Source organism: Eimeria necatrix, genomic scaffold (assembly GCF_000499385.1).
Source record: "Eimeria necatrix Houghton genomic scaffold, Enh_scaff59, whole genome shotgun sequence".
Lineage (NCBI taxonomy): Eukaryota > Apicomplexa > Conoidasida > Eucoccidiorida > Eimeriidae > Eimeria > Eimeria necatrix.
The window spans coordinates 1-11,501 of record NW_013651698.1 but is presented as its reverse complement, the minus strand read 5'-3'; the positions used below and the strand labels follow the sequence as shown (position 1 = coordinate 11,501).

At 53.5% G+C, this 11,501-nt stretch overlaps 2 protein-coding genes across 2 annotated transcripts; one reads left to right on the top strand and one right to left on the bottom strand.

Annotated features, from left to right (window-relative positions):
- Positions 1–3,400: 3,400 nt before the first annotated feature.
- Positions 3,401–10,373, top strand: ENH_00065090 (hypothetical protein, conserved; the record flags this gene model as incomplete). Its single annotated transcript, XM_013577266.1, has 3 exons — positions 3,401–3,826; positions 4,112–5,238; positions 5,570–10,373. The coding sequence occupies 3 exons, from the start codon at positions 3,401–3,403 to the stop codon at positions 10,371–10,373; spliced, it is 6,357 nt and encodes a 2,118-aa protein (XP_013432720.1).
- A 33-nt stretch (positions 10,374–10,406) lies between these two features.
- ENH_00065080 (hypothetical protein) lies at positions 10,407–11,376 on the bottom strand (the record flags this gene model as incomplete). Its single annotated transcript, XM_013577265.1, has 2 exons — positions 10,407–10,740; positions 11,036–11,376. The coding sequence occupies 2 exons, from the start codon at positions 11,374–11,376 to the stop codon at positions 10,407–10,409; spliced, it is 675 nt and encodes a 224-aa protein (XP_013432719.1).
- Between the last annotated feature and the right edge of the window lie 125 nt (positions 11,377–11,501).

Genomic DNA, 11,501 nt, shown 5'->3' with positions numbered 1-11,501 from the left:
ATATATATATATATATATATATATATATATATATATATATATATATATATATGTAAGTGTATTCACAAGTATGTACACATATATATATATATATATACGTGTATATACAAGTGTATATATATGTGTATATATATACATATACGCATGTATATACAACTATGCATATATATATATATATGTATTATATATATATATATATATATGTCTATACAAGTGTATAATGTGTAATATATATATACATGTGTGCATGCACAAGTTGAAGACCAAAATTGACATATTTTGTCGAAAAGAAATTCCGATTAGGCCAATTGAATGCATGCAGCCCCACAAGTTGGCCGCAGCAAATTCAAGTTGGCTGTTTCATGATGCTGCATTTCTGGGGAATCTTTTGAAAGTTTTTTGAATTTTTGTCTTCTTTTTGGACTTTAAATGAATATATAAATCCTCTTCATGTTTTTATTTACTTTAATTGCCAGAAAAACTGCGAAAAAGGCCCAGAGATTTCATTAACATCAAAAGAAGACAGAGAAACTTCGTCTTCTTCAGCTTCCGCAAAAAGCTCGAAATTTGGAACTAAATTGCTTTTAAACTTCAAATATTAAACATTTATTTTTTAAATTTCAAACTAAATTGCTTTTTTGCTTCAAATTTTTAAACTTTCCTCTTTTATTTCCACTTCAAGCACGCCTTAAAGAACAGTTCTTCTGCATTTAAAGCCCTTTATTAATTTTTATTAATTTAATTTCTTTTTATTTAAAAAAAACAAATTTCATATTTCGGGCCTTGCAGCCATTTGCACTGCAGACTGTGGCAGTTTAAGTGGCAGCAGATTTGCCATAATAACAATAATAATAATAATAATAATAATAATAATAATAATAATAATAATAATAATAATAGTAATAATAATGATAATAATAATAATGATAATAATAATAATAATAATAATAATAATAATATTAATAATAATAATAATAATAAAACAATAGTAAATAAATGGCTTAGCCATACTTGTGGGGCCATAATTGTAATAATATAATAATAAACAATAAATAAATGATTTGGCCATGCTTGTGGGGCTACATCATTCATTTATTATTATTATTATTATTATATTACTATTATTATCACTATTATTTTTATTATTGTTATTATTATTATTATTATCATTAGTATTGTTATTATTATTACTATTATTATCATTCATTCATTATTATTATTATTATATTACTATTATTATCACTATTATTTTTATTATTGTTATTATTATTATTTTTGTCACCATTATTACTATTATTAGTATTATTATTATTATTATCCCCATTATTATTACTATTACTATTCATTTATTATTATTATTATTACTATAATCATTATTATTATTATTATTATTATTATTATTATTATTATTATTATTATTATTATTATTATTATTATTATTATGGCCCCGTGGCTGGCAGCAAAGCCACGGCCAACTGGCTCTGCAGCTTTCTTTGCATGCAGCACTTGGAATAAATTTAAATTAAAATGCATGCAAATTATCTTTAAATTAAAACAAAAATGAATCTTTAATCAAATGTCCTGAACATACTTCTGATAGACAAAAGAAAGGGTTTTAAAACATTAATTTAACTCCATTTGATTTAAATTCAAAAAAGAAATATTAAACACGGGCCACAGGCCGGCAGCTGCGAAGCAGCAGCAGCAGCAGCAGCAGCAGCAGCAGCAGCACGAACGCCCAGACTGCTGCAGAGGCCTGCTGCTGCTTGCGACTTTCTGCTGCTCCCGAGAGCAGCAGAAGATGTAGAGCAGCAGCAGCTGCTGCTGCTGCTGCTGCAGCCACTGCTGCTGCTGCAGAGCAACTGCTGCAGCTGCAGAAGACAAGGAAATTATGCCTGAGTCTCTGTGCTGCTGCGGAGCTGCATGCAGACTTCGTGCTGCTGCGCTGCTGCGCTTGAAATATCTGTCTAGAAGACCTTTTCGGGATATTTGGTGCCCCAAGAAGGTCTTTTGAAGGCCTTGAAGCCCCAAATGTCTTTTAAATGCATGCATTTAGATTTAAATAGTTTTTTTGCATTTAAAAGAGACCCAAATCTTGTGGTTTTATATATTATTTGCGTATTCCTTTGTTGCAGCACTTAGCTGCCAGCCACAGCCACAACCACTTCACCTGCGAAACCAGAGGGCCTCTAATGTCTTTTTTGTGAAGTTTTTCTTTAATTAAAAATAAAATAAAAATAAAAATAAAAATAAAAAGAAACAAAGCACAAAAATCGGGTGTATAGCCACCTGGGCCAACGCTGCAGCACCGCTGCTCAATGAAAATGACCGCGAGAAGCAGCAGCAGCAGCAGCAGCAGCAGCAGCAGCAGCAGCAGCAGCAGCAAATTCAAATTGAGTTTTGCTGCTAAATTTTGCCCTTATTGCACATTTAGAAGTTTATTTTCCGCGGAATAGATTCTGCTGCTGCTTCTCTCACTGGCTGCTGCTCAGTGCGGGGGCCCTGGGCGCCTGGGCAGGTCAATCTGGGATTAATATTTATTTATTTGAATAAATAATTATTTATTTAAATGCAATTTTGCATTTTGTTTTTATAAATTCAAAATAAAAGGAATCCAAACAAACTCGACCTACAACGCCGAGACCCAGGACCCTGTGGCGGCTCTGGGGGCCCCCGGGGGCCCCTGGCTGCAGCCTCGGGAGGGAAACTGCGGGGAAAACTCTTCGAAAAGGAGTTTATTTGGTTTTAAATAAAAGAAAATTCAAATTAATAACTCAGCAGCAATTAACAATTGCTTTGCTGCAGCAGCAACCTCACGAGCTGCGCAGCTCGGCGCAACTTCGCCCGGAACCGACACTCCCGCTGCTGCTGCGCCAGCAGCAGCAGCAGCAGCAGCAGCAGCAACAGCAACGCCGACAGCAACAGCAACAGCTGCGGAAAAGGCGCAAATAGCGGATAGAGCTGAAGCTACAGCCTCATCGCCAGTCGCAGCTGCAGCAGCAGCAGCAGCAGCAGCAGCAGCAGCAATACAACTACGCACTGCTGACCTGCTTCACCTCGCCTGAACACATACGAAGTCTTCACCAGCACACCTGCTGCAGCTGCTGCAGCAGCTGCTGCAGCCGTTCTGATGAAGCAGCAGCAGCAGCAGCAGCAGCAGCAGCAGCAATGCTAAGGCTGCAGCCGAACGGCAACAGATAATTCCGAGCAGCAACTTCAGCTGCTGCTGCAGCAGCTGCTGCAGCAGGGTTACCTACGTGGGAAAAGCCACTGGTGTCCCGCGTAAACCTGGCAAGGCTGCTGCTGCTGCTGCTGCTGCTGCTACTCCGTGTTGCTGCTGCTGCTGCTCCGTGTTGCTGCTGCTGCTCCTGCTGCTGCTTGTACGAGCGGCGCAGCAAGGATGAGACGGCCTCGACCTAAATCTGTGCCCGCGAGCAGCAGCAGCAGCAGCAGCAGCAACACATGCAACGGCAGCAGCGGCCAAGGCAGCAGCAGCAGCGGGAACAGCAGCAGAGGGCGCCTAAAAGCAAAACAGTCTCCTGCTGCAGCTGCGAATCTGGGGTCTGCTGCAGCCAGCAGCAGCAGCAGCAGCAGCAGCAGCAGCAACTGCTGCTCGGATAGCCGCAGCAGCGTGAACGGTTGTGCTGCTGCTGACGCAGCAAACGCTTCTGCTGCTCTGGCTGCTTCCCACACCAGCCCTTCCCCGCTGGAGAGCAGCAGCAGCAGCAGCAGCAGCAGCAGCAGCAGCAGCAGCGGCTGCAACTCGAGCAACGGAACAAATGGCTGCCAGGACCAAGGTTTTAAGTTGCTGCGGTGCCACTCACACGTAAGAGCATCCGTGTTGCTGCTGCCTCCGCTGCTGCTGCTGCTGCTGTTGCTGCTGTTGCAGTGGTTGCTGCAGCAGCAGCAGCTGCTGCTGTTTCTGCAGCTGGTGGTGCCATTTGCTGCTGCTGTCGCTCTAGGCTTCCGCATCAATCCGTGAAGGTGAATTTGCTGCTGCTGCTGATGTCTGTACTGCTGTTGCGGGCTTCCCGTTTAATTGCTGCTGCTGTTGCTGCTGCTGTTGCTGCTGCTGTTGCTGCTGCTGTTGCTGCTGCTGCATGCGCTCCAGCTGAAGTTTGACCTGGGGGGCTTCTACACGGGCGGCTGCTTGCTGCTGCTGCCGCAGCAGCTGGATTCTGCGCACCCTAGTTTTAGCAGCAGCAGCAGCAGCAACAGCAGCAACAACCACAGCAGCAGCAGCAAGTGCTGCAGCAGCCGCAGCAGCAGCAGCAGTGACCCTGCTGCTGCTCAGGGCTTCCCTCGCTGGGTCTCTGATGAGCTGCTGCAGCTTGCTGCAGCACCCCAAGCAGGAGCTGCGGATGCTGCTGCTGTTGCAGCTGCTGCTGCTATTGCTGCTGCTGCTCCAGGGGCCCCTCTGCTGCAGGCAGATGAGCAGCAGCAGCTGCAGCAAGGCCTGCTGCTTAGGAATGGCGTGGGATATTACTGCTCAAAGCGCTGCAGCCGCCGCATTGGCAGCAGCAGAAGCAGCAGCAGCAGCAGCAGCAACAGCGACAGCAGCAGCAGCACAGATGCTGCTTGGAGCGACAGCACCGATGTCAGAGGCCGGAGCAGCTGCGGGAGCAGCTGCAGCAGAAGCAGCAGCAGCTTCAGCAGCAGCAGCAGCAGCTGCGAAGGAGATGGAGACGATGGCTTGAGTGTCTCTGCGCGCCGTTTTAGCAGCAGCAACAGCAGCAGCTGCAGCAGCAGCAGCTGCTGCTGCGGGGATTGCGTTGCTGCAGGTGTGGCAGCTGTAGTTGAGACAGCAGCAGCAGCAGCTTCTGCAGCGGGGCCCGATGCCTGCCTCAGCAGCAGGAATGAGGAGCAGCAGAAGCAGCAGCAGCAGCAGCTGCTGCTGCATGCGTTTGGCGGCGAATGGTCTGCAGGGTTGCGCTGCGGCTTGGGAATGGACGTGCAGCAGCAGCAGCAGCAGCAGCAGCAGCAGCAGCAACAAGAGCAGCAGCAGCATGAGCAGCAGCAGCAGCTGCAGCATGCAGCAAAGCGGTTGCTGCTCCGTGGCGGCTCGTGGAGGGAAGACTGCCAGGATGGCTGGGGCGTGCAGCTGGGTTTGCTGCTGCACCCAAGCAGCAGCAGCAGCAGCAGCAGCAGCAGCAGCAGCAGCGGCAGCAGCAGCTGCTGCTGCTGCTGCTCGGAATCTTCTGCATCCTTCGTTCTGGGGCGGTTTTCAAAGGGACAAATGTGAGCTAACTAGCCTGCCTGTGTTGCTGCTGCTGCTGTTGCTGCTGCTGCTGCTGCTGCTGCTGCTGCTGCTTGTGCTCTTGTGTTGGCTGCTCTCGCTGCTGTTGTGCCGTTGCTGCTGTTGCCGGTGCTGCTGCTCACTTTCCTGTGGCCTTTGCTTACTGCAGTTGGTGTCCGGGCCTGCTCTTGGTGTTGCTGCTGCTGCTGCTGCTGCTGCTGCTGCTGCTGATGCCGCTGCTGCTGCTACTGCTGATGCTGCTGCTGCTGCAAGAATCTGCAATGGCGCTGCTGCTGCTGTTTCATTGTGCGGTTGCTGCTGCTGCTGCTGCAGATTTCCGGGTCCCCTGGTGATTGCTTGTGGGTCCTGCGTCTTCTTCGGGTCAGCTGTCGGCAGCAGCAGCAGCTGCAGCAGCAGCAGTGACAGCAGCAGCAGCAGCAGCAGCAGTAGCAGCGAGAGCGGCAGCGGGAGCAGCGCTCATGTGCTGGAGTCTCTTGAAGGCATTTGCATTAGTATCTGTCGCGGCACAAGCAGCAGCAGCAGCAGCAGCAGCAGCAGCAGCACAAGTATCAACAGCAGCAGCAACAGCTGCGGTAAGACGCGTTCAACAATTGCATTTAGGCGGCTTTCTGGTGTGCGCATCTCCTGCAGCAGCAGCAGAAACAGCAGCAGCAGAAACAGCAGCAGCAGCAGCAGCGACAACAGCAACAGCATCACAAACGGCAGCAGCAGCAACTGCAGCAACACAGGCGAGGGCCGTATTTGCAGCCTTGAAGAATTTGTCCCATTGCCGTCCTGGGCAGCAGTTACCAGCAGCAGCAGCAGCAGCAGCAGCAGCAGCAGCAGCAGCAGCAGCAGCAGCAGCAAGCATGATAGGACTTGCGACCCATGTGAGTCCATGCCGCCACTTGTGCAGCTGCTGAAGCTCTTAAAACAGTTCCTGTTCACTGCAGCAGGGTGGCAGCAGCAGCTGCAGCAGCAGCAGCAGCAGCAGCCACTGCAGCAACATTTGCTGCAGCAGTGCTGCCCAGACTCGGAGTTGAGGTGTACAGGCAGCTCTGTGGGGTTCCGCAGCGACCCCATGCATGCTGCTGCTTTATTTAGCAGCATATTTGCTGGAAGGCGGCGGCAGCAGCAGCAGCAGCAGCAGCAGGAGCAGCAGATGCTGCAGCAGCACGAGGAGTTGGCTCGGCAGCAGCAGGAGCAGCTGCTGCGCATACAGCAGGAGCAGCGGCAGCAGCAGCAGCAGTACCGACAAGAAGAAGAAGAAGCACATCGGCTGCTGCAGCAGCACGGCAGCGGCACTGCTGGGGAGGGACTAACTGCTGCTGCTCTTGCTGCTGCTGCAGCGGCTGCTGCTGCAGCTGCTCCTGTTGCAGTGAGCACGACAACACTTGCTGCTGCAGCGACTGCTGCTGCAGATGCTGCTGCGCGCGCAAACGCCAGAGCAGCAGCAGCAGGAGCTGCATACGAGGCAACGCATGCAGCAAGAGCAGCAGCAGCAGCAAGAGCAGCGCATGCAGTCCAGCCCGCTGCGACGCGGAACAGAGCAGCATCAGCAGCAGCAGCAGCAGCAGGTGACGCAAGTAGGGAGCAACTAGGTGGCTCAGAGGGAGCAGCAGCAGATGCAGCAGCATCACCAAACGGAGCAGCAGCAGCGGCAGGAGCCGCAGCAGCAGCGCCGGAGAGTCTGTCAGCAGTTAGAGACGCAGCAAGCCTCGCAGCCGCAGCAGCTGCAGCACAAGCTGCTGCTGCTGCACAAGCGCAACCAGAGGTTGCTGTTTGTCCTGCTGCTGCTGCTGCTGCTGCAGCAGGGAGGCCAGCCTCAGCTGCTGCCTCTAGGAGGTGCAGCACTTCAGCGACAGTAGAAGATGTCACAGAGTTCGAAGCAGCAGCAACGTGGCAGCTGCAACAGCAGCAGCAGCAGCAAGCGCCCGATGTTGGTTGCGGGGGATTGCAGCAGCAGCAGCAGCAGCCAGAACAGTTGCACGCGCTGCTGCTGCAGCAACAGCAGCAGCTTCAGGAGCTGCTGCAGTGTCAGCCTTCCTTTGGGAACAATCCACGCAAGCAGCAGCTGCTGCTGCAGCGTTTCGCGCAGCAGCAACGCGAGCTGCTGGCGCGGCTGGAAGAGGAGCAGCTGCAGCTGCAGCAGCAAGCAGAAGCTGAAGAGCGAATGCGCCAGGAGCAAGAGCAGCAGCAGCAACTGCAGCAGCAGCAGCAGCAGCTGCAGCTCGAATACGAAGACAGACAGCAGCAAGCCCTTGAGTCGAACCTACGTTCATTTTTCTTTTCTTTTGAAGAAGAAATGTCTGATGATGACGGCAGCAGCAGCAGCAGCAGCAGCAGTAGCAGCGGCAGCAGCAGCAGCAGCAGCAGTAGCAGCAGCAGCAGCAGCAGCGGCAAGCCCTGCAACATCACTGCAGCTCAAGCAGCAGATGCTGCTGGAAACAGCCACGGAGCGCATCAGTTGCCGCAGCAGCAGTTTCTGAAGGAGCAGCAGCAACTTCAGCAGCAGCAGCAACAGCAGCAGCAGCAGCAACAGCAGCGGCAGCAGCAGAACTGGCTCGAGAGTTCTTCTTTTGCTGCTCCCAATGCTCTTCTTATCTCGGAGAGTAACACGCCTCCTGCGGCTGCAGCAGCAGCAAATCTAGCAGCAGCAGCAGCAGCAGCAGGTGCGAGCGGCAGCAGCAGCAGCTGCAGCCGTAGCAGCAACGCCATAATCCTGCCGCTGCCAGGGTGGGATGAGACGCTTTCAGGCCTGGAACCAGCAGACCCTGCAGCAGCAACAACAGCAGCAGCAGCAGAAGCAGCAGCAGCAGGATATGCTGCTGCTGCTGTGCTGCAGCAAGTAGAGCCGCAACCCGTGCCGCTGCAAGCTGCTGCTGCTGCTGCGTCAGCCGCGCCAGCAGCAGCAGCACCTTTGTCTGCTGCTGCTACTTCGAGGTCCCCCAGTGAGACGCGCAGCATCAGCAGCAACGCGACAGGCATCAGCAGCAGCAGCAACAAAGCAGGCAGCACAACCAGCTGCAGCAGCAGCTCCAGCAGTTTCCCAACTAGAAAGGCCAAAGGGAGCACTGGGAGGGGGCTGCTGCAGCTGTTGCCGCTGTGGAACAGCAGCAGCAGCAGCAGCAGCAGCAGCAGCAGCCGCTTGCCGCCTTCCAACGTAGACGTCGATGTGGAGCTTCCTTCTGCAGCAGATGAGCTGCCGCAGCAGCAGCAGCAGCAGCAGCACGAGGGGTTCATAGGGGCAGCTGCGGGGCTGCTGCAGCAGGCGCAGCAGCAGCTGCGTGGTGCTGCAGCGCAAGGTCGCTCTGGGTTTGCTGCTGCTGCTTTCCAGCAGAAAGATGCAGCAGCAGCAGCAGCAGAAAACGTGGTAGATGAAAGCTTTGTCATATCCTGGGGGACAGCAAGTCCGCCTGAGGCTGCAGCAGGCCTGCAGCAGCAGCAGCAGCAGCAGCAGCAGCAGCAGCAGCAGCAGCGAGAGCAGCCGCAGCAGCAAGTAACTCCGAGCGGATTGGAACAGCAGGTTCAGCAGATCCAGCAGCACATGGCACATATGCAGCGGCTAGCTGCAGGAAGCCAAGCTCAGGAGCAGCAGCAGCAGCAGCAGCAGCAGCAGCAGCAAGTGCAGCCAGAGCGTCCTTTGCTGCAGCTGCCACAGCAAGTGCAGCAAAGACTGCAGCAAGATCCTCTAAAGCCATCAGGAGTTAGCGGGCCGTGCAGCAGGAGCAGCAGCAGCAGCAGCAGCAATGCCGGCGTTCGTGGGCCCTTCCATTTCCTCGTTGATAGACACGCAGCTAGCCAGCAGCAGCAGCAGCAGCAGCAAGTGCTGCTGCAGAAGCAGGAGCAACGGCAGGCGCTGCAGCAAAACGAACCGCAGCAGCCAAAACAGCCGCAAGAATCGCAGCTGCAAGTGCAGCAGCAACAGCAGCAGACGACACAACAGCCACAGGAGCAGCCTTGCGAGGCAGGGCTCAATCTGCTGCAGCAGCAGCAGCAGCAGATAGTTGCTGCAGCAACATTAGGCGCAGCATCCGGAGTGCAGCTGCAGCGTCATGAGGAACAGCAGCAGCAGCAGCAGCAGCAGCAACGGGAGACGGAGCAGCAGACACCTCAGGTGCCACAGCTGCAGCAGCAAATATGCGACACTGTAAGTATGGCGGTGCAGGCGCAGCATGAGCAGCTTCTCCCACAGCAGCAAACGCAGTCTCGGGAGCAGCAGCAGCAGCAGCAGCAGCAAGAGCAGCCGCAGCAGGAGCAGCAGCTGCAAGAGCACCAGCAGCAAGAGCAGCAGCAGGAGCAGAAGTGGCAGCGAGAGCAGCAGCAGCGAGAGCAGCAGCAGCAAGGGAAGCAGCAGCAAGAGCAACAACAGCAAGAGCAGCAGCGGCAAGGGAAACAGCAGCAAGAGCAGCAGCAGCAAGAGCAGCAGCAAGGGAAGCAACCTCTATTGCAGAGTCTGCTGCTGGGCAGCGTTCCTGCTGCACCTCCTTCTTGGAGTTCATTCCTCGACGCAGCTATTAAGGGGGTATCCGTTGCATCTTCGGCAGCAGCAACCCGTCCGACTGGCACCGCACGAGGGGCCAAAGAGCAGCAGCAGCTGTTTTTGCTGCAGCAGCAGAAGCAGGCGTGTGGCCAGCAACAAGGCCGAGGGTATTTAGACGGGGGTCTCCGCCGCCTCTGGTTCAAGAGCCGGTTGCTGCTGCTGCTGCTGCTGCTGCTGCTGCTGCTGCTGCTGCTCCACCTGCAGCAGCTGCTTGTTCTTGGGAGGAGTGGGAGTTGCAGCAGCAGACAAAGGGAGCTCCTGCTGGAGGTGCAACAGCAGCAGCAAACGCTCCTGCAGCAGATGTGCAGGGCAGCGAGCAGCAGCTTCGGAAGCAGCAGCCAAGCAAGGGGGCGCAGCAGCAGCAGCAGCAGCAGCAGCAGCAGCGGCAGCAGCAGGCTCAGGCAATGCCTCAGTTGTTGCTTCACTCTAGAAGCAGCAAACAGCACTGCCGTTCGTTGTACGAGGAGCAGCAGCGGTTGCTTGCGGAGCAGCAAGCGCTGCAGCAGCAGCTGCAAGAGCAGCAGCAGCAGCAGCAGCAGCACAGTGACCAGCAGTCGCAGCAGCAGCCAAGCAGCAGCATGGGACACGAGCTGAGGAGCCTTTGGAGCGCTGCCGATCTCAGAGATATCATATGCATGTTACTGCCACAGCAGCAGCAGCAGCAGCAGCAGCCACAGCAACAGCAACAGCAGCAGCAACAGCAGCAGCAGCAGCCAGTTGGTCAACATCGAAACTCGCAGGCGAGGAAGAGTCGCAAGCAGAAGAAGCGGCAGCAGCAGCAGCAGCACCGACAGCAACACGAAGAGCAGCAGCAGCAACAGCACGTGTTAGCGCGCTATTGGTCCTTCTGCTGCTGCTGCTGATTGTCAACCCTTGCTGCAATTCGTTGCTGCTGTTGCAGATGCTGCTGTTGTTCTTCACTTTCTTGCTGGACCTCGACGAAGCAAGCTGCGAGGAACAGGTAAGACCACACCCACAGAGCAGCAGCAGCAGCAGCAGCAGCAGCAACAGCAACAGCAGCAACAGCAGCAACAGCAGCAGCAGCAGGTGCACGTACAAATGAGTGTCATATGCGTGAGATGCGTGCTGTAGAAGACTCTCTGGGGTTTAGCAGCAGTGGCAGCAGGCACAGTGACACATGCAGCAGCAGCAGAGGCAGCAGCAGCAGCAGCAGCAGCAGCAGCAACAGCAGCAACTCTGGCTCCACAGCAAGACGAGCAGCAGCTATACTGCACGCGTCTTGAGTGTTTGTGCAGCGCGAACTGCCTTCTTTCTTAAGTTCCCTTCTGAGGCACCGCCTGTCCCCGCTGCTGCTGCTGCCTTCAGCAGCAGCAGCAGCAGCAGCTGGAACGGAGTCCGCAGCAGCTGCTGCTGAAACAGAGACTGCAGCAGAAAGTAAACCTTTAGCTCTTGCGCAGCAGCAGCAGGGTCTGCTTTCCGTTGTCCATGCGGCCCTACACCAAGGCATACGAGAGGCAGCAGCTGCAACAGCAGCAGCAGCAGCACCTGCTGCTGCTGCTGCTGCTGCTGCCAAGCAGCAAAGTCGAGGCCGCAGCGGCGCAGACCACTTAACCTTTGCAGCAGCACAGCGCCGCATCTTGCTGCGGCTGCAGGCGGCTGCAGCAGAATGCTCGCACCGTCGTAGAGAGGCCTAGGATAGTGGCAGCAGCAGCAGCTGCAGCAGCAGCAGCTGCAGCAGCAGCAGCTGCAGCAGCAGCAGCA